This window comes from Chiloscyllium plagiosum, unplaced genomic scaffold (assembly GCF_037043375.1).
Source record: "Chiloscyllium plagiosum isolate Xiang-an unplaced genomic scaffold, Cpla_swu_hap1 HiC_scaffold_24, whole genome shotgun sequence".
NCBI lineage: Eukaryota > Metazoa > Chordata > Chondrichthyes > Orectolobiformes > Hemiscylliidae > Chiloscyllium > Chiloscyllium plagiosum.
The window spans coordinates 50,362,399-50,383,509 of record NW_028270162.1 but is presented as its reverse complement, the minus strand read 5'-3'; the positions used below and the strand labels follow the sequence as shown (position 1 = coordinate 50,383,509).

General features: G+C 42.8%; 1 protein-coding gene across 2 annotated transcripts in view; it reads left to right on the top strand.

Annotated features, from left to right (window-relative positions):
* Positions 1–6,311: 6,311 nt before the first annotated feature.
* Positions 6,312–21,111, top strand: part of LOC122562793 (transcobalamin-2-like) — a 58,035-nt gene continuing 43,235 nt past the window's right edge. Inside the window, exons 1-2 of one of the 2 annotated variants that reach the window (XM_043715986.2) lie at positions 6,312–6,421; positions 11,499–11,577. In XM_043715986.2, the coding sequence (XP_043571921.2) occupies positions 11,520–11,577 (58 nt within the window). In that variant the 5' untranslated portion in view covers positions 6,312–6,421; positions 11,499–11,519. The remainder of the gene's footprint in view (positions 6,422–11,498; positions 11,578–21,111) is intronic. The other variant, XM_043715987.2, reaches the window with a different exon arrangement.

Here is a 21,111-nt window from a genome sequence, read left to right as displayed (position 1 = left end):
TAACATACACTGTACTGTCATATTTGCATGGAGACTATTGCCAATAGACTTGTGTCATCACCAATGAGTTGACATTTGTGAGGATAGTGGGTACAGACTACCCTACTGGTTGCTCTGTGCAGTGATTCTAAAGCATAAATTACAGAAGTAGCAGGCTAAGTATAGAGAGATCTCCTGCTGTAATGTTTAGTAGTGATGTTGACAGTTAATATAAATGGGAACTTATCTGTGCTGTGCAACTAGATCCTATGATCCTGATCAAGGAAATGCCCCACTAGCAAAGAGAAAATTCAGACACTTGACCTTATATCTGTTGAAACTAAAACTTAAGATAGCAGTCAGAATGGAGGTCCAGCTTTATTTTTAAACAAACTAAAGAGGCAAAGAGTTATAACATTGGCTCAGCAGGGGAAATACAAACTGGAAATATTATAATATACCCTATCTGTTGAATAGTTCTGTTATTCAAACTTTTGGATATGAGAGAAGGGATCTGCTACCTCCTTACCTAGTATATTCTTTAGGTCACATACCCAAAGCATACAGTTAGCACATCTGTGATTATCAAAGTGGGGACTCAGCAAACACTGGGATATCCCTTTCTAGAGGTCACCCACTGTTACAATGTGTATTCTCTGTTATTCACCAAATACACAGGAAAGAACTAACCAAAGTGACCTGCTGAAATTGAGTGCACATTTATTTGGCTAGCATGTGCAATCCGTTATCATACAATCACTATTTCCTATCCCTGGATTTGATACTGCACTTAATGAAAACCTGGGGGAAATCAGTGAGTGCATGAAATATGCAATGCCCTGCTCTGAAAATGATCAATCTTTTCATAATGGATGTTGACAGAAAGGAAGTATTTAAATGGTTGAGTTCAGCTCTGCCCAGCAACCTCTTCTCTTAGATTCTCTTGTTTTATTGCTTTAAATTTCCTCTTTGATTGCTATCCAGTGATTCCCTGCAGATAAGTGAGCACCTGTGGATGTTGCCAATGAACAAGAATGTGATGCTTCTCAAGTTGAATAGGTTGGTAATGCTGCTTTCTCTCCCTAATGGCAGATATTCAATTGCATTCAGTGTCATTCATACTCCCAGCCACTCATTTCAAATTGCATAGTAACAGTGGGTGACCTCTTGAAGGGGATATCACAGTGTTTGCTGAATCCACACTTTGATAATCACGTGTTAACAGTACACTCTAAGCATGTGACCAAAAAATATACAAAAAAGATGGAAGCCGATATCTTCCTTCATATCAATAAGTTTGAGAAACAGGACTACTAAATAGACAGGGTGCATCATAACATTGTAAAAACAATGACTGCAGATGCTGGAAACCAGATTCTGGATCAGTGGTGCTGGAAGAGCACAGCAATTCAGGCAGCATCCGAGGACAGGCAAAATCGACGTTTCGGGCAAAAGCCCTTCATCAGGAATAAAGGCAGTGAGCCTGAAGCATGGAGAGATAAGCTAGAGGAGGGTGGGGGTGGGGAGAGAGTGGCATAGAGTACAATAGGTCAGTGGGGAAGGAGATGAAGGTGATAGGTCAGGGAGGAGAGGGTGGATAGGTGGAAAAGGAGATAGGCAGGTAGGACAAGTCCGGACAGGTCAGGGGATCGAGTTGCTGGAGGTTAGAAGCTAGGATGAGGTGGGGGAAGGGGAAATGAGGAAACTGTTGAAATCCACATTGATGCCCTGGGGTTGAAGTGTTCCGAGGCGGAAGATGAGGCGTTCTTCCTCCAGGCGTCTGGTGGTGAGGGAGCGGCGGTGGAGGAGGCCCAGCACCTCCATATCCTCGGCAGAGTGGGAGGGGGAGTTGAAATGTTGAGCCACTGGGCGATTTGGTTGATTGGTGCGGGTGTCTCGGAGATGTTCCCTAAAGCGCTCTGCTAGGAGGCGCCCAGTCTCCCCAATGTAGAGGAGACCGCATCGGGAGCAACGGATACAATAGATGATATTAGTGGATGTGCAGGTAAAACTTTGATGGATGTGGAAAGCTCCTTTGGGGCCTTGGATAGAGGTGAGGGAGGAGGTGTGGGCGCAGGTTTTACAGTTCCTGCGGTGGCAGGGGAAAGTGCCAGGATGGGAGGGTGGGTCGTAGGGGGGCGTGGACCTGACCAGGTAGTCACGGAGGGAACGGTCTTTGCGGAATGCGGAGAGGGGTGGGGAGGGAAATATATCCCTGGTGGTGGGGTCTGTTTGGAGGTGGCGGAAATGTCGGCAGATGATTTGGTTTATGCGAAGGTTGGTAGGGTGGAAGGTGAGCACCAGGGGCGTTCTGTCCTTGTTGCGGTTGGAGGGGTTGGGTCTGAGGGCGGAGGTGCGGGATGTGGATGAGATGCGTTGGAGGGCATCTTTAACCACGTGGGAAGGGAAATTGCGGTCTCTAAAGAAGGAGGCCATCTGGTGTATTCTATGATGGAACCGCTCCTCCTGGGAGCAGATACGGCGGAGGCGGAGGAATTGGGAATACGGGATGGCATTTTTGCAAGAGGTAGGGTGGGAAGAGGTGTAATCCAGGTAGCTGTGGGAGTCGGTGGGTTTGTAGAAGATGTCAGTGTCAAGTCGGTCGTCACTGATGGAGATGGAGAGGTCCAGGAAGGGGAGGGAGGTGTCAGAGATGGTCCAGGTAAATTTAAGGTCAGGGTGGAATGTGTTGGTGAAGTTGATGAATTGCTCAACCTCCTCGCGGGAGCACGAGGTGGCGCCAATGCAGTCATCAATGTAGCGGAGAAGAGATGGGGAGTGGTGCCGGTGTAATTACGGAAGATCAACTGCTCTACGTAGCCAACAAAGAGACAGGCATAGCTGGGGCCCATACGTGTGCCCATGGCTACCCCTTTGGTCTGGAGGAAGTGGGAGGATTCAAAGGAGAAATTGTTAAGGGTGAGGACCAGTTCGGCCAAACGAATGAGAGTGTCGGTGGAGGGGTACTGTTGGGAACGTCTGGAGAGGAAAAAAACGGAGGGCTTGGAGGCCCTGGTCATGGCGGATGGAGGTGTAGAGGGATTGGATATCCATGGTGAAGATGAGGCGTTGGGGGCCGGGGAAACGGAAGTCTTGGAGGAGGTGGAGGGCGTGGGTGGTGTCTCGAACGTATGTGGGGAGTTCCTGGACTAGGGGGGATAGGACAGTGTCGAGGTAGGTAGAGATGAGTTCAGTGGGGCAGGAGCATGCTGAGACAATGGGTCGGCCAGGGTGGTCAGGCTTGTGGATCTTGGGAAGGAGGTAGAACCGGGCAGTGCGGGGTTCCCGGACTATGAGGTTGGAAGCTTTGGGTGGGAGATCTCCTGAGGTGATGAGGTTCTGTATGGTCTGGGAGATGATGGTTTGGTGATGGGGGGTGGGGTCATGGTCAAGGGGGCGGTAGGAAGAGGTGTCCTCGAGTTGGCGTTTGGCTTCAGCGATGTAGAGGTCAGTGCGCCAGACTACCACTGCGCCCCCTTTGTCCGCTGGCTTGATGGTGAGGTCAGGATTGGAGCAGAGGGATTGGAGGGCTGCGCGTTGTGAGGGTGAGAGGTTGGAGTGGGGGAGGGGGGTCGACAGGTTGAGGCGGTTAATGTCCTGGTGGCAGTTGAAAATGAAGAGGTCGAGGGCAGGTAATAGGCCAGCGCGGGGTGTCCAGGTGGATGCAGTGTGTTGGAGGTGGGCGAAGGGGTCCTCGGAAGGTGGGCGGGAGTCCTGATTATGAAAGTAAGCTCGGAGGCGGAGGCGACGGAAGAATTGTTCGATGTCACGGCGTGTATTAAATTCATTGATGCGTGGACGGAGGGGGACGAAGGTGAGTCCTTTGCATAACATTCCCAGTTTGCTATATCCTCTGCTGAGCCACGGTTATAATTCCTCACCTCTTCAGTTTGTGGACTTTCATTCTCACTGCAATCCTAAGTTTAATCGATCTACTGTGTACCATCAGCTGTTGTTTCAGTTCAGCAGATTTTATCCCTCACTGGAGCTGGTGACAGAGGTGACGAGAAAGCAAAATAATTCGGCAAGTTGGCCCTGGGGTGATACTTATCCTTCTCATCACTTCAGTGTTGCGAGAGAAAAAGTCCATTGGGAAGTTCCTTGATTCATCAGCAATTAAGGCCCTTAAGTGATGAATTAGTAGTCACCTAAGGGCCTCAAATCATCACTACCCCAAATTATCTGCTTTCCCAACAAAGGAGGAAAAGTGCCTGATTTCTCAAGTGGGAAAATAGGGCAATCTGCCTGCTGGGTTTTGGGGGAGTTCCATTTGCCCCAATATAAAACGCAGATGGGGACAAGAGGGTATATCATGAAAGCCACTTTCTGTCCTTGCATCTGACCCCCCAAACTCTACTCTGCAAGAAACAAAATAAAACAAAATTACCACCTTGACATGGATCCCATGAGTACTAGACTTTGGTTGAAGGTTCTTAGTACCCAGAATCTGATGACCCCTGATCTCGTGACATGGGATTCCACTTTCTAAGTTTGCTGTAGGTCAAGAAGCTCAGCAACCAGCTAATTGGATTGCAGTTTAGTCAGTTTTCATTGTAATGGGAGTGGCAAGCCAATTGCCACTGAACTCCCATATTTAGGTTGTTGATGGCATTTCCATGCATCTCTGCTCCTTCTAGATGTGACAACCACTACTTTACAAAGTGCAGCAGGGAGCAACTTCGTAGATGGCGCACACTGCTGCTACAGTTGGAAGAAAGAAATGGTTAAGGTGATGCCTTGGGTGTTCATTAAGCAAGCTGTTTTATCCTGGATGGTATTGAGCTTCTTCAGCGTTATTATAGCTATACCCATCAAGGTGAGTGGGTGCCACCACATTCCTGACTTGTGCCTTGTGGAGTGAGTAGGTTTTGGGGAGTTAAGAGGTGAGTTACTTACTGTAAAGCTCCTCACCTCTGGACCTGATCTTGTAGCCACAATGTGGCTAATCCAGTTCAGTTTCTGGCCAGAGGTAGGTGGTTATTATTTAATGCCATGATCATTGTTATAGAGCACAAAAAAGGGGGCAATAGATGTAGTCCAGTTTATAATGGACTCACAGTCCGGAATTGCACATTTGTACTGTGTGCCATGGTTCAAACCATCACAGCTTCTGGATTTTAAAATTACATGTTTTTAAAATCCAGAACTGCAAGCTAGCCTCAGTTGGAATTTTTAAAGTAGATCTGATCACTATCCTTTAGGGAAGGAAATCTGCTGCCTTTATCTGGTCTGGGCTCGATGTGACTCCAGGTCCACCTCACTATGGTTTATTAGTAACTACTCGCATGGACATTAGGGCAGGCAACAACCACTGGTTTTAATTAATAGCTGTACCCAAGTCATAGTCATAGAGATGTACAGCATGGAAACAGACCCTTCGGTCCAACCCGTCTATGCCGACCAGATATCCCAACCCAATCTAGTCCCACCTGCCAGCACCAGGCCCATATCCCTCCAAACCCTTCCTATTCATATACCCATCCAAGTGCCTTTTAAATGTTGCAATTGTGTCTGCCTCCACCACTTCCTCTGGCAGCACATTCCACACACATACCACCCTCTGCGTGAAAATATTGTCCCTTATGTCTCTTTTATATCTTTCCCCTCTCACTCTGAACCTATGCCCTCTAGTTCTCGACTTGACCCGTCCCAGGGAAAAGACTTTGTCTAATTATCCTATCCGTGCCTCTCATGATTTTATAAACCTCTAATAAGGTCACCCCTCAGCCTCCATCTCTCCAAGAAAAACAGGCCCAGACTATTCATCCTCTCCCTCTTGCTCAGATCCTCCAACCCTGGCCAGCACCTCGTAAATCTTTTCTGAACCCTTTCAAGTTTCACAACATCTTTCCGATAGGAAGGAGACCAGAATTGCACGTAATATTCCAACAGTGACCTAACCAATGTCCTGTACAGCCGTAACATGACCTTCCAACTCCTAGGAGAAAGTGAGGACTGCAGATGCTGGAGATCAGAGCTGAAAATGTGTTGCTGGAAAAGCGCAGCAGGTCAGGCCTGAAGAAGGGCTCATGGCCGAAACGTCGATTCTCCTCCTTGGATGCGCTTTTCCAGCAACACATTTTCAGCTCCCAACTCCTATACTTAATGCTCTAATCAATAAAGCATACCATGAATAAATGTAAATACACATTATACATGCTGCATACTGTGTTACACAACAGTTCTCAAAGATGCATGTTGTAAATCAATATTGCTGGTTGCAAATAGAGGTATATTAGATACGAAATCCGTGTACTTTAAACTATCCACATGGACTCAACAGGTCGGTGTGAAAAGCGGAAGTACATTAGTTGTTCCAGAAAGCCAAGCTCACTCAGCCCGGAGGCGATGTCGATTGGAGTCAGCTGAGAACTCACATGATACTGATTCGAGCCGAAGGGATAGAAACTCACCATTTCACAAGGACAAGAGCTGGCGGGTAGTGTGTATCTTTTCATTTTTTTACGGTGTTCGATGAACGGTGCTGTGTTAGTTGCTCATTACCTCGCGATTTGGGATCAGGGGTGTGTTGTACTTTCCTATCTGATTTGGGATTGCTGTGTTGCTTGTAGACTAAACTTTGTGATACCGGGGAACGTTATAAAGCCAAGATTTTCGCACAGGAATCTATTATTGCAGCAAAACAAAAAAACAGTTTACATTTGTTGTTGAACCTATCTTTCCAATTCCACTTGTCTTTGGCCCTGGGCGCTTTTTTAACGGAAATTCCCTGCTATCCAGTCTCGCTTCTCTATTTGCGTTTCGTTCAGGGACAGGCCTGAGTGTGGAGGTTTAACATCAACAACCACAGGAGTTAAAAGTTCAAATAGAACTTTGTCATGACTTTATCTCTACATATGAGGCCCATCACAATTCAGTTGTCACACGCGTACGTTCCTTTCTTATAAGAAGAGAACCAGTCGGGTTCATGCAGCGCAGTGGTCGTGTCCGAACCTCTGGCCCCGAAGTCCTGGGTTCAAGTCTCACCTGCGCGACAACAGAAACTTGCACGACAATGGAAAATACATCTATTGATCTAAAACCGCCTCCGCGAGCACTTAGCCAAAAACGGGGAGGCGGTGACCAAGTGGTTTCATTTCTAATCGATTGAAAAAGCCTATCTGATTCACTAACGTCCGGTAAGGAAGGAAGCTGCCATCCTTGCAGACCCACAGCAATGTGGTTGGCTCTTAATTGCCCTGTGGGGTAAGCAATACATGCTGACCTGATATCCTGGAACGGATAATTTTAAAAAGTTGCCTGCAGGATAAGTGGTTTATGGGCTTAAATTTTGACCTAAAATAGAACATATATATAGAACATAGAACAATATAGCACGAAACAGGCCCTTCGGCCCACGATGTTGTGCCGAACATTTGTCCTAGCTTAAGCACCCATCCATGTACCTATCCAATTGCCACTTAAAGGTCACCACTGATTCTGACTCTGCCACTCCCACAGGCAGCACATTCCATGCCCCCACCACTCTCTGGGTAAAGAACCTATCCCTGACATTCCCCCTATACCTTCCACCCTTCACCTTAAATTTATGTCCCCTTGTAACACTCTGTACCCGGGGAAAAAGTCTCTGACTGTCTATCTATTCCCCTGATCATCTTATAAACCTCTATCAAGTCACCCCTCATCCTTCTCCGTTCCAATGAGAAAAGGCCTAACACTCTCAATCTATCCTCATACGACCTATTCTCCATTCCAGGCAACATCCTGGTAAATCTCCTCTGTATCCTCTCCAAAGTTCCACATCTTTCCTAAAGTGAGGCGACCAGAACTGCACACAGTACTCCAAATGTGGCCTTACCAAGGTCCTATAGAGCTGCAACATCACCTCACAACTCTTGAATTCAATCCCTCTGCTAATGAACGCTAATACACCATAAGCCTTCTTACAAGCTCTATCCACCTGAGTGGCAACTTTCAAAGATCTATGAACATAGACCCCAAGATCCTTCTGCTCCTCCACCTTACTAAGAACCGTACCGTTAACCCTGTATTCCGCATTCTTATTTGTCCTTCCAAAATGGACAACCTCACACTTGGCAGGGTTGAACTCCATCTGCCACTCCTCAGCCCAGCTCTGCATCATATCTAAGTCCCTTTGCAGCCAACAACAGCCCTCCTCACTATCCACAACTCCACCAATCTTCGTATCGTCTGCAAATTTACTGACCCACCCTTCGACTCCCTCTTTCAAGTCATTAATAAAAATTACAAATAGCAGAGGACCCAGAACTGATCCCTGTGGAACTCCACTTGCAACTGGGCTCCAGGCTGAATATTTACCATCTACCACCACTCTCTGACTTCGACTGGTTAGCCAGTTCTCTATCCAACTGGCCAAACTTCCTACTATCCCATGCCTCCTGATTTTCTGCATAAGCCTACCATGGGGAACCTTATCAAAAGCCTTACTAAAATCCATGTACACTACATCCACTGCTCTACCCTCATCCACATGCTTGGTCACCTCCTCAAAGAATTCAATAAGACTTGTAAGGGAAGACCTATCCCTCACAAATCCGTGCTGGCTGTCGCTAATCAAGCAGTGTCTTTCCAGATACTCATAAATCCTATCAGATCTTATCAGATCAAATGGATCAGTTGGAGAGATAGTTGGAAGCAATGAGGAATTTGCAACAGCAACAGTATGTGATGGATGGCAGTGGTAACCCGTACTGATACTGTCATGGTCAGCACATTAGGTGTACATTTTTGTATAATATGTCCTTGTCTGCATATAAATTCGTATCCTCGTAATTTCACTTGTCTGATGATGAGGCTGAGATAAACTAGTTTGCAGTTTAGAATGGTGAGAAGTGTTAAAACATTGAAGATCGAAGGGGTAGATGCTGCCCCTAGCTGGGGAATTTCAATCAAGGGGCACAGTTTTGGTTAATCTTTTAGCACTGAAGAAAAGTCTCTTCAATCAGAGGGTTGTGAATCTTATGATGTTATCTACCCCAGTATTGTGGAAATGTGGAACCAAAGCCTGAGATCAGCCCCAATCATGTGGAACAATGGAGCAGGTGCATCCTATGGACTACTCTTGTTTCTGTTCATAGAATCTCTACAGTGTGGAAAGAGGCTATTTGGCCCATCAAGTCTGCACCAACTCTCTGAAGAGCATCCCACCCAGACCCAGACCCAGACCCCCATCCTATCCCCATAACCCTGTATTTACCAAGCCTGCACATTATGGGCAATTTCCCACGGCCAATCCACCTAACCTGCATATCTTTGGACTCTGGGAGAAACCAGGACACCCAGTAGAAACCCATGTAGACACAGAGAATGTGCAACTCCACAGACAGTCGTCCAAAGCTAGAATCGAACCCTAGTCCCTGGCACTGTGGGCAGCAGTACTAACTACTGAACCACTGCTCCACCTCGATGAGGGCTCTTTTGGTGCAATGGTAGTGTCTATATTTCTGGCCTGGAAGCCTGTGTTCAAGTCCCACCTTCTCCATAGGTGTCTTTTCATATCTCTGAACAGGTTGATTAGAATATATTCTGTTGCTGCTGTTAAAGGTTCTGATGGTGTAGTAGTAGTGTCCCTGCTTTAGAACCAGGAGGCCTGAATTTCTGTATTACCTCCTGAGCAAGTTGAATTATAAAAAAAAACTCTTTGTGCTATCCTTGTGTTAATATTAACTATTCAAAGATAGTTGGGGGGAGATAATGGCATGGCTGTGGCCTTTAATATAATTTTGAAAGTATCTTGCAGGTACAGACCAGGAATTTTGTTTGTTTTGATCTCACTATGTACAGTGTGTGTTGTGTTAGTTGGGCATTTGATATGGGAGGGAAAGTATCCAGTGTGGGTGGGAGTGTAAAATTAATCAGAGCACATCAAAAGGTAATGCTGGTGTGAGATGTGATTCAAAGTGCCTTGTTTTACATAATCGGCCCTGCCCCAATACCAGTGAGAGGCAGAAATAATAATTGGTATCGGCATTTTTTGATTTTTAAAATTAATTAGAGCTCAGTGTTGTGCTGCTTGTTTACACCCTAAGACCTTCAAAAATTGATTATATATTTATTTCAATTACTGTACCACAAAGAAGCAAATAGTGAAGGTTCATGGTTGTATTTTTGAAGTTGGCTTCTTTTTTCAGCAGATTTCAATAGAGCAGTGGGTGTGATTGGTGAGGAAAGATGGGAAAGTGACTGAATTTTCACTCTTTCAATTTCCCATCCATGAGTTGTGGGTGCAACAAGTTCAGGAGCACAGACTTCAGTACCATACCATACATGTGTCTGAGCTCATAGTCTTTGCAGTATTCAGTGCCTGCAGTGGTTCCTTGATATCATGTGGAAGGAATTCAATTGTCTGAAGGCTTGAATCTGTGATGCTGGGAGCCTCTGGAGAGTCGAAGTTGTTTGTTATTTGAGTGCATATAATTTATACATCTCTGGAATTTAATGAGAATTATCACCCTTACTTTGGACTTCCTTTTGCTCCTGTAGGTTTGTTTTTTCATTTTTGAATTTTAAGCTGTACTAAAAGCTCATCCCATTTTTGAAAGTATTGTTAAGTTTCTATGGTAAAAACAATGACTGCAGATGCTGGAAACCAGATTCTGGATCAGTGGTGCCGGAAGAGCACAGCAATTCAGGCAGCATCCGAGGACAGGCAAAATCGACGTTTCGGGCAAAAGCCCTTCATCAGGTAATAGTCGTACAGATGTACAGCATGGAAAGAGACCCTTTGGTCCAATTCATCCATGCAGACCAGATATACTTAATTAATCTAGTTCCATTTGCCAGCACTTGGCCCATATCCCTCCAAACCCTTGCTATTCACATGCCCATCCAGATGCCTTTTACAGCATCATCCTCTGCGTGAAGATGTTGCCCATGTGGTCCCTTTTATATCTTTGCCCTCTCACCCTAAACCTATGGCCTCTAGTTCTGGACTCCCCCCACCCCAGGGAAAATACCTTGTCTATTGATCCTATCCATGCCTCTCATGATTTTATAAACCTCTATAAGTTCACCCCTCAGCCTTCGACACCCCAGGGAAAACAGCCTGTAGAGCCTTAGCAACTTCCTTGTAAATCTTTTCTGAACCCAGTTTTGTACCCAACGTAATGAATGGAATAATCTTTCAGTTACTTGTTTTTTAATTATTGGAATTATTATACAATTTCAGCATCTTTCATTATCATCGCTATGTAATAACGTATTACAATTTGCAATATATTGAGTACTTCCTTCGAGCTCTAGCTATTTTATTGCTGTTCTGAATGGTGTCTTTATTGAATCTGCTCCGTTTGAAACCAGGGTGCCCAAAGCATGATGCCACATCAGTTATCTCCATCAGGATTGAATGGCATATTTTAACTTGTCAAAATGTATTTTGATGAATAATTGGAACTGTCAATGACAGATGTCCCTAATAGTTTATGTAAATGGTCAATAATTGTCACTTTTTTTCCTGTCAATCAAAGGCAAACACATTCACCTTTAAGGCATTTTTTGTTCTGTGCTTTGTGGAACAGGTTGGTTTCCTGAAGAACGTTATGCAGCCCGGAAAGTTGCTGTTGATATCCTGCATGCAGGTCCTCTTCCTCTCAGTCAGTAAGTATAATCCATCATAGAATTCCTTCAGTGTGGAAACAGGCCATTCAGCCCAACAAGTCCTCATCAACCCTGTGAAGAGCATCCCACCCTATCCCTGCAGCCTGACACTTCCCATGTCTAATCCACATAGCCCACACATCCCTGGTAAGTTATGGGCAATTTAGCAATTTAATCCAACTAACCTGTACATCTTTGACTGTGGGAGGATACTGGAGCACCTGGAGGAAACCCATGCAGACATGGGGAGAATGTGCTGAGTCACTGGCGCTGTGAGGAAGCAGTGCTAACTACTGAGCAAATTGTTAGAGTAAACTTCACAGCCAGCCCCCAGGTTCCATCTTGTGCAGCAATCCTTGAAGGTTTTACTCCATAGACTTGACACAGTGTAAATTACAGTTGAGGGAGATGTACAGTAAAGTTGCAATAATTTGCAGCATTTTCTGTTTCATGACTCATGGTAGGGCTAATATGTAAGAGGTATTGTGTTCAATGTTGTGTCTAGCGAATATGAGGTGCAAATTCTCACTATCAATATCCCTTTTACAAAAGGGTATAATTTCTTGCGTGGTCTCCAGATCTATCTTTCCGATCAGGCACTGATTCCATTGACATCTCAGTTTAATTCCAGATGGGTGTTGTATTTTTCCAAACTGTGCAGCAGACCTTTAGTTTTATTATACTTGCTTTAAAACACATAGCTGTTGCACTTCCCTTTTATTAAAAACAATGTTAATATTGCAATACTTGCAATCCAAGAAGAGTTGTTGCACCTCTTAAAATATTTCTACAATTATTCTCTCAATCCAACATTAAAACTGTAGAAGAGTTCAACGGAAATGACGGGATGAAGGAACATTCTCCTGCCTGTTTTCAGTCTTTTCACTCCTGTTTTGAAAGTGGCCGGATTGCCTACTCCTGAGTGGATCAGTTCACAGAAGAGTTTTGCTTTCAAGGGTGTTCTCCCCTCATGTACTGACTTTGAGTCAACATTGACCCATGGGTTTCTCCAGCACTCCAGCTTCTGAGTTTTTAGATATGAAATACTGAAGAGTGCCATTGCACAATTCAACATTAGGGGACTGTGCTGCTGCTGCTGCTCAATGTTCACAGTGAGCATTTCGTCCCCTCTCTTCACTTTTCCTCTTTTTGTGTCTCTTACTTGCCCTCACCTCACCTCCCCTGCAGGAAGAGGCAAGTTAGGAATGTGATGGAAATGAGTTTGGAAATGAAAAGTTTATTAAAGAGTTCTAATTTTATTTGAATTTTCTAAACATTCTTATGTTCTTGCTGATATGAATATGAATTGCCACCCATTGAAAATATCTGTTCCAAAGGTCTCCAGCAGCAGCTCTGTGATATCATACAATAATTGTTAGAAGCAAGAGGCATTGTCATTCCTGTTGAGAGGGAAAGTTATCAATGAACTCACAGGATGTTTTGCTCACAGTGGAGAGGGGAAAGGTTTCTATTATGCTAACAGCCTTGACCAAAGGTGATTATGAATTTGCTTTCTGCTGAGTTTGGCATGTAATATCTGTGTAGACCAGAAAAGCAACCACAGACAAGTGTCCGAGTGTAACTGAATTTTTGAGATTTCTTCAACACAATGTATTCTGTGATTGCAAAAAAAAATGAGACTACTCACATGTTTGACTGGAATCTTGCGCATCAGATATTTTGAGTGTGTAGTGGAAATGATTAAAACAAAGTACTGTGGAGACTGGTGATTCCCTCATATCTCTGAAATGTACTTACCTTCTGTAATCTACTTTTCCAATTACATTTTCTGGATTAATGGTGCTGGAAGAGCACAGCAGTTCAGGCAGCATCCGAGGAGCAGTAAAATCGACATTTCGGGCAAAAGCCCTTCATCAGGAATACAGCCAGGAAACGTTAATTTTACTGCTCCTCGGATGCTGCCTGAACTGCTGTGCTCTTTCAGCACCTCGAATCCAGAATCTGGTTTCCAGCATCTGCAGTCATTGTTTTTACCTTTTCCAATTACATTGTCTATTTGTGGAATGGTTAGGGTAGTTTGACTATGATAAATGTATTATAAAATTGCAGGATTGTTATAGAGTCATAGGGTTGTACAACACAGACAGACCCTTTGGTTCAACTCATCCGTGCTGACCAGATATCATAAATTAATCTAGTCCCATTTGCCAGCATTTGGTCAATATCCTTCTAACCCTTCTGATTCATGTATCCATCCAGATATATTTTAAATGTTAGATTAGATTAGATTACTTACAGTGTGGAAACAGGCCCTTCGGCCCAACAAGTCCACACCGACCCGCCGAAGCGCAACCCACCCATACCCCTATATTTACCCCTTGCCTAACACTATGGACAATTTAGCATGGCCAATTCACCTAACCTGCACATCTTTGGAATGTGGGAGGAAACCGGAGCACCTGGAGGAAACCCACGCAGACACTGGGAGAACGTGCAAACTCCACACAGTCAGTCGCCTGAGGCGGGAATTGAACCCAGGTCTCTGGTGCTGTGAGGCAGCAGTGCTAACCATGCACCTCCACTACTTCACTGGGCAGGGAATTCCATAGATTCACAATTCTCTGAGTGAAGAAGTTCCTTCTCAATTCGGTCCTAAATCTGCCCCTAATTTTGAGACAGTGCCCTCTTGTCCTATTTTCACATGCCAGTGAAAACATCCTCTCTACTTCTATCTTATCTATTCCTTTCATAATTTTATATGTTTCTATAAGATCCCCCTCATGTTTCTAAATTCCAATGAATATAATCCTAATCTACTCAGTCTCTCCTCATAAGCCAACCCCCTCAACTCTGGAATCAACCTAATGAACCCCCTCTGGTGCCAGTACATCTTTTTCTCAAGTAAGGAGACCAAAACTGCATGCTGTACTCCCGGTGTGGCCTCACCAGCACCCTAACAGCTGCAACATAACATCCCTGCTTTTAAACTTGATCCCTTTAGCAATGAAGGACAAAATTCCCTTTGCCTTCTTAATTACCTTGTACTTGCAGGCCAACCTTCTGAGACTCATACACCAGGGCACCAAGGTCCCTCTGCACAGCAGCATGCTATGATTTGATACTATTCAAGTAATAGTCCGTTTTACTGTTATTCCTACCAAAATGGATGATATTGCATTTATTAACATTGTACTCCATCTGCTAGACCTTTCCCCACTCACTTAAACTATCTATGTCCCTTTGCAAAGTTTCAGTCCTCTGCACACTTTGCTCTACGACTCATCTTAGTGTCATCTGAAAACTTTGACACACAACATGTAGTCCCCAACTCCAATTCATCTATGTTAATTGTAAATAATTGCAGTCCCAACACTGATTCCTGAGGGACACCACTAGTCATTGATTGTAAACCGGAATTGTACTCCAAAGACTCTTTTGCTTTGGAATGTCTTCACAGAATTCCAATAAACTAGTTAACCTTGACCTGCCCTTCATGTACCCATGCTGCGTCTGCTCAACGGGACAAATTCTATCTGGATACCTTGATAATACACTCAAGCATTTTCCCCACTATAGAAGTTCAGCTAATTGGTCTATAATTCACCATCTTTTGTCCATCTCCCTTTTTTAACAGTGGCATCACATTTGCAGTTTTCTAATCTGCTAGAACTGCTCCAGAGTCCAATAAATTTTTGAAAATTACCACAAGTGCATTTGCTATTTCTCCCACCATCTCTTTTAGTACCCTGGGATACATTACATCAGGGCCAGGAAACTTATCTACCCTTAGCTCCATTAGTTTACCCAACACTACCTCTTCCGTGATAATGATTGTTTTCAGGTCCTTGCTTATCTTCGTGTCTTTGTTAATTACTGGTATGTTATTCATGTCCTCCACTGTGAAGACCGACACAAAATATCTATTCAGTGCCTTGGCCATTTCATCATATCACATTACTGAAGACATCCTTCTCATCCTCTAAAGGACCAATGTTCACTTCAGCCACTCTGTTTTATATCTCTATAAGAAATGTTTGCTACCTGTCTTTATAGTTTGCTAGTTTTTGTCTCATAATCTATCTTACTTTACTTTATAGCTTTTTGTGGCTTTTTGTTGACCTTTAAAGTTTTCCAAATCTTCTAGTTTCCTACTGATCTTAACCTTCTCTTTCATCTTGTAGCCTCCCTTATTTCCTTAGACACCCATGGCAGATTACCCCTTCACTTACAGTCCTTCCTTTTCACTGATATATACTTTTGCTGAGAACTTTGAAAAATTGCTTTGAAAGTCCTCCATTGTTCATCAACTGTCCCACCATAAAGTCTTTGCTTCCAGTCTACTTTAACCAACTACTGTTGTTGTGGTTCTGTTCACCGAGCTGGGAATTTGTGTTGCAGACGTTTCGTCCCCTGTCGAGGTGACATCCTGAGTGCTTGGGAGCCTCCGGTGAAGCACTTCTGTGTTGTTTCCTCAGGCATTTATAGTGGTTTGTCTCTGCCGCTTCCGGTTGTCAGTTCTCCAGTCGAACTCATGTTGCCTGAGTTCGGGACAACACTACTATTATAGGACAAGCCAAACAGAGAACAGCCAGGGAATTCCCAGAGGCATGGCACTCATCCACAGATTCAATCGACAAACACATCGACCTGGACCCAATACACCGGCCACTGCAGCGGACAGCTGGAACTGACAACCGGAAGCGGCAGGGACAAATCACTATAAATGCCGGAGGAAACATCACAGAAGCGCTTCACAGGAGGCTCCCAAGCACTGAGGATGTCACCTAGACAGGGGACGAAACGTCTGCAACACAAATTCCCAGCTCGGCGAACAGAACCACAACAACGAGCACCCGAGCTACAAATCTTTTCACAAACTTTAACCAACCACTCCCTCATCCTATTGTAGTCTCCCTTACTTAAGTACAGGACCTTGGTATTGGATTTTGTCTTTGCACTTTCCATCTGTATGCTAAATTCAGCCATATTGTGATCGCTCCTTTCAAGAAGATCCCTAACTAAAAGATTATTAATTATTCCTGCATTATTACACAGGGCCACATCTAGGATAGCTTGCTCCCTCGTCTGTTCCATTTACATACTGTTCAAGAAAACTATCGCGGATACATTCAATGAACTCCATTATGCCAATGAACGTTTATTTGTTTTACTAAGGGTGAAACTTGTCAATGGTGCTGAGACACAATTCTTTCCTTATTCTACACTTAAATAGGCAAGTAAGTAAGGTATTTTAGCTTTATTATTATTATTATTGTGTTTTTGGAAAAGCCTATGGACCAGATTTTGTTGATACTAAATCAACTTTGTCCCCACGGTATTCACTGGACAGGCTGCAGGGCATTTCTGATACGTCATGACTGGGAAATTTCAGAGCTTGCAGCAGGGCAGGTAAATTTCCTGAGAAACTTTACACTACTTTCATTGCAAAATTAGAAAAAATATATTCTAGAAAAATCCGTATGTTTCTGAACCCATGCAAAGCTTGATATAAATAGGAGATGCAATTTATAATAGATTAACCTCTTTTAAAGATTTGAGTATTTAACAAATCCTTTTGGGAATTTCGATCAGTTTAAGTATAGGGTGATTTGTGGCTAACAGTCCCAAAAGCTCTTGGGAAGAGGGCCAGATAGTGTAAAAGAGTTGGCAGTCAATTTTGCAACAGCGACATTAACATAACCTCTACTATAGTCTCTGGAAGAAATATTTCATTAGTTCATTTTAATTTGTTATTATCTCAGTAGAGACCAACAGTATGTTTATTGCTTTTGGAAATCTTTAAGTTCTAGTATTTAGGAATGAAGTCACATAGTTGATTGTCCAAAGTAAAATAATTTTGTTGAGCACAAATCAAAACATGAATACTAATAACTACACTTTTATTTTCAGTAGTCATTTATGTTAAAAGACAATGTTAAAAATTTGTTGAAATACACTGAATTTACATGTACACTAAATCAAATTTCATTAATTTTGTTTGACCTACACTCTGAAAAAACTCGTCAGATACTCACCAGAAATTGGAACATAAGCTCCTTGCTTGAGTGCTGTTTCAAATATTTCAAACACGAAACCTGAGAACTCTTGTGCCTTCTGCCTACTTGGCCTTTTAAGTCTTGTTCAGTCGTGCCACCGTGATAGTTTTCCATTTTATCATGGGCATTGCTAGAATCGTAAGTGTAGCCACCTCAAGTCAGATTCTATTGTTCTAATGGGCTTTAATGCTGGGATCTTGAGCCTGAGAGCTTCTCTTCTCATTCTTGTCTACTTCAAGAAGTCTAACTCAATGTTTGCAGATATCAACGTTTAACTCCCGTTGGTCAGCACATAGAATTTCAACTGAGTTCAGCATGAGCAAAATGTTTCCTGCCTGTTCTAAACTAGAAGTGCCTGAAAGCAACCACACACAGGAATCTACATTCACTTGTAATAAATTGTATGAAAATAGGGTAAACAAAAATCCATCTCCCAAATGGCTTCATCAGTTACTGGAAGTAAGTCTCAAATCATTTTACAGAGAAACCTATTCCTTAAAAGGTCCATCACATAAAACTTTAAACCTTTCCCTAAAAGCAATTAGGCCACCACAAATTAAATTATTGAAAATCATTGAAGCTGCCATAAATCCACATTTGTGCAATTGTAAACTGTTTTTTGTACTTCTTTGGTTAGTGGAGGAGACAGTGAAAGCTACTGATTTACCCCACCACCATAGGAAGAAACAAAGCAGATGATTAATTCCACAAATCTACTGGATTTCTAAAATCAACTTTGTACCTCTTGAATAAGTAGCAATTTGGAGACAAACTATAGACGTTTTTTCTCAGTGACCTTAAGATTAATTCTAATGGCAGATTTCATCAAGGGCTGTTCCAAATGTGTTGTTCCTGTTAATTCATACAACCAGATGTTAACAAGGCACTGTGCAGTTTGGAAAATGAGCCAGATTTGGGTACAAGATCGTATGTGTTAATGGAAGTGCAGGATTATGTGCAACATGGCAATAGGAGTAATTATCACAGGAATAGCTTGAAAATAGAATTCATGGGCAGATAAGCAATCTGATTAAATGTATCTCATTATCATCTGAGACAAACTGACAGCAGTTTACCTTGTCATGTGAATGTGCATGAAACCTGTTAACGGGTGCATAGGATGCATTTCTGACTTATTATTAGAGCCACAGGATAGGCTTCCTAATATTTGATACTGTTCTGTTGTATGAGAGGTTAACACTATAGAATAGGGTAGGGTAAGAATTGATTTTGTTGCAGTTTCAGAAATGATATGGTTTGCAAACTCTTTGCTATTGTTGACAATGGATTAGTTGAGGACATAAGTGAAAACCAGAACAAATAATTAATGAAAGATGATACAAACCCATTGCAGTGCTGTTCTTTCATTGTCTTGTTGAGCCTGTAAATTGTCTCATGAATCCTGTAGGAGACTTCATTGTTTTGGATGTTCACAGAATGACTATGGGCTTTAGAATAATAGCTGCTGCTGATGGACAGAATGAGTCCAAACTTCAAGCAGCCAACAGTCTTTCAGCAAACATATTGTTTATTTTAATTTTGGTTGAATTGGAAAAGAACATAAGTGGACATGCCCTTGGGTCTTGGTTTGAGTAAGAGAGTTACAAGTCTCAGGTCTGTATAGTTTAACATACTGAAAGCTCAATACAAGGTTTTCAGTATGTCAAAGACTTGCGACTAGACTGTTCTGTGTCAAACTGAGACAGCACAGGTTAAAGGGTTAATGATTGTATGGTTAGAGTTATAAAGCTCCGGGAGGTCATGAACCAGTTGACCTCTTGATCAAAGAGCTGTTGTGGCTTTGAAACTGTAAAGCTTGATTCCATAGCCCTGACATGTATGTGTTATGCACAATCATGTACTTTGTGTTTGTTTATTGTATGATAAGGGTATAATCTAGTCACATGCAGATTCCCTAGCCGAAGTGAAACTGTCCCATATTCCTTCTCTGTCCAGATTGTTGTCTCCTTCATTTCTTTTCAACTCTTCATCTGATGACCGATGGATCTCCTTGTTTTGATTGGTAGGTGTCCCACATATAAAAACATAAGAACTCGGAGCCCACAATCCAGCCCCAGGAACCTGCTCTGCCATTCAGTACCATCATGACTGATCTCATCTTGGCCTCAACTACACTTCTCTGTCCAATCCCCATAATCTTTCAATCTGTTCATAATTAAAAGTTTGTCTAACTCCTCCTTAAATTTACTGAGTATCCCAGCATCAAGTGCACTTTGGGATAATGGTTTCCACAGATTTACCACTTTTGAGAAAAGTATTTTCTCCTCCTCTCCGTTTTAAATCTGCTACCCTTTTTCCTAAAACTATGACGTCTCATTCGAGATTGTCCCACATCTTGCATGCCTCAATTAGATCTCTCATTCTTCTAAACTCGAGTGGGTAAAGGCCTAATCTGCATAATCTCCCTTCCTAACAAAAACACCCTCACCTCTGGAATCAATCAAGTGGATCTCCTCTGAGCTGCCTCCAATGCAACTCTGACGCCGTCAAGTGGACCAAAACTGTATGCAATACTCTAGGTGTAGTCTCACTAAAGCCTTGTACGCTTGCAGCAACACTTCCCTACTTTAATGCCCTCTTTGTTTAGCAATAAATGTCAAAATTCCATTTGCTTTCATCGATACCTGCTGCATCTGCAAGCTGGTTTTCTGCAATTTATTCTTGAAGACACCCAAATCCCTCTGCCCTGAAAGCACACTGAGGTTTCCCTCCATTTAGATAATAAGTTGCTTTTCTATTCCTAACCTATCCATAACCATTTGAACATTTCTTTTTTCTTTCCTGCAACTTACTTTTCCACCTGTTTTAGTGTTGTCTTCAAATTTGACTGTAGAACCTTCTATCCCTACATCTAAGTAATTTAATATAAATTTAAATATTTGGGGCCCAATGGCTGAACACTGTGGCACTCCACTAGTTGCATCTTGCCAACCAGAACAAGACCCATTTATTTTGACTATCTGCTTTCTGTTGGTTAGCGAATCATCTAGTCAAGCTAATAAATTACTCTTAACTTCATGATCTTACAATGTGTATTAACCTTTTGTGAGGCATCTTATCAAATGCTGTCTGGAAGTCCAGATATACTACACCTACAGGATTCTCATTATCCATTTTACTTGTTACATCTTTTAAGAACTATAGCAAGTTAGTCAAACCAGGATTTACCATTCCTAAAACCATGCTCAGATGGTTTGCATTTTGACTTTCCAAATGTCCTGCTATCCATTTGTTAATAATGGATTCTAACAATTTCCTGTTGACTGATGTTAAACTTACTGGTCTTTGGTTTCCCACAGCAAACGTTTTTTTCTCCAATCTGATACCGGTCCAAGGAAGCCCTCTTCTAAAATGCTAATGATGTCCCTCCCCCAAATGATATCTGTATCTAAGCTTAAAATAGTGTGCGCTCATTCTCCACTTTCTTCATCAGAATAAATATTTTCTCAGTATCACATTTCTGACATACGAACAAGAGACAGGAATATGTCATTCA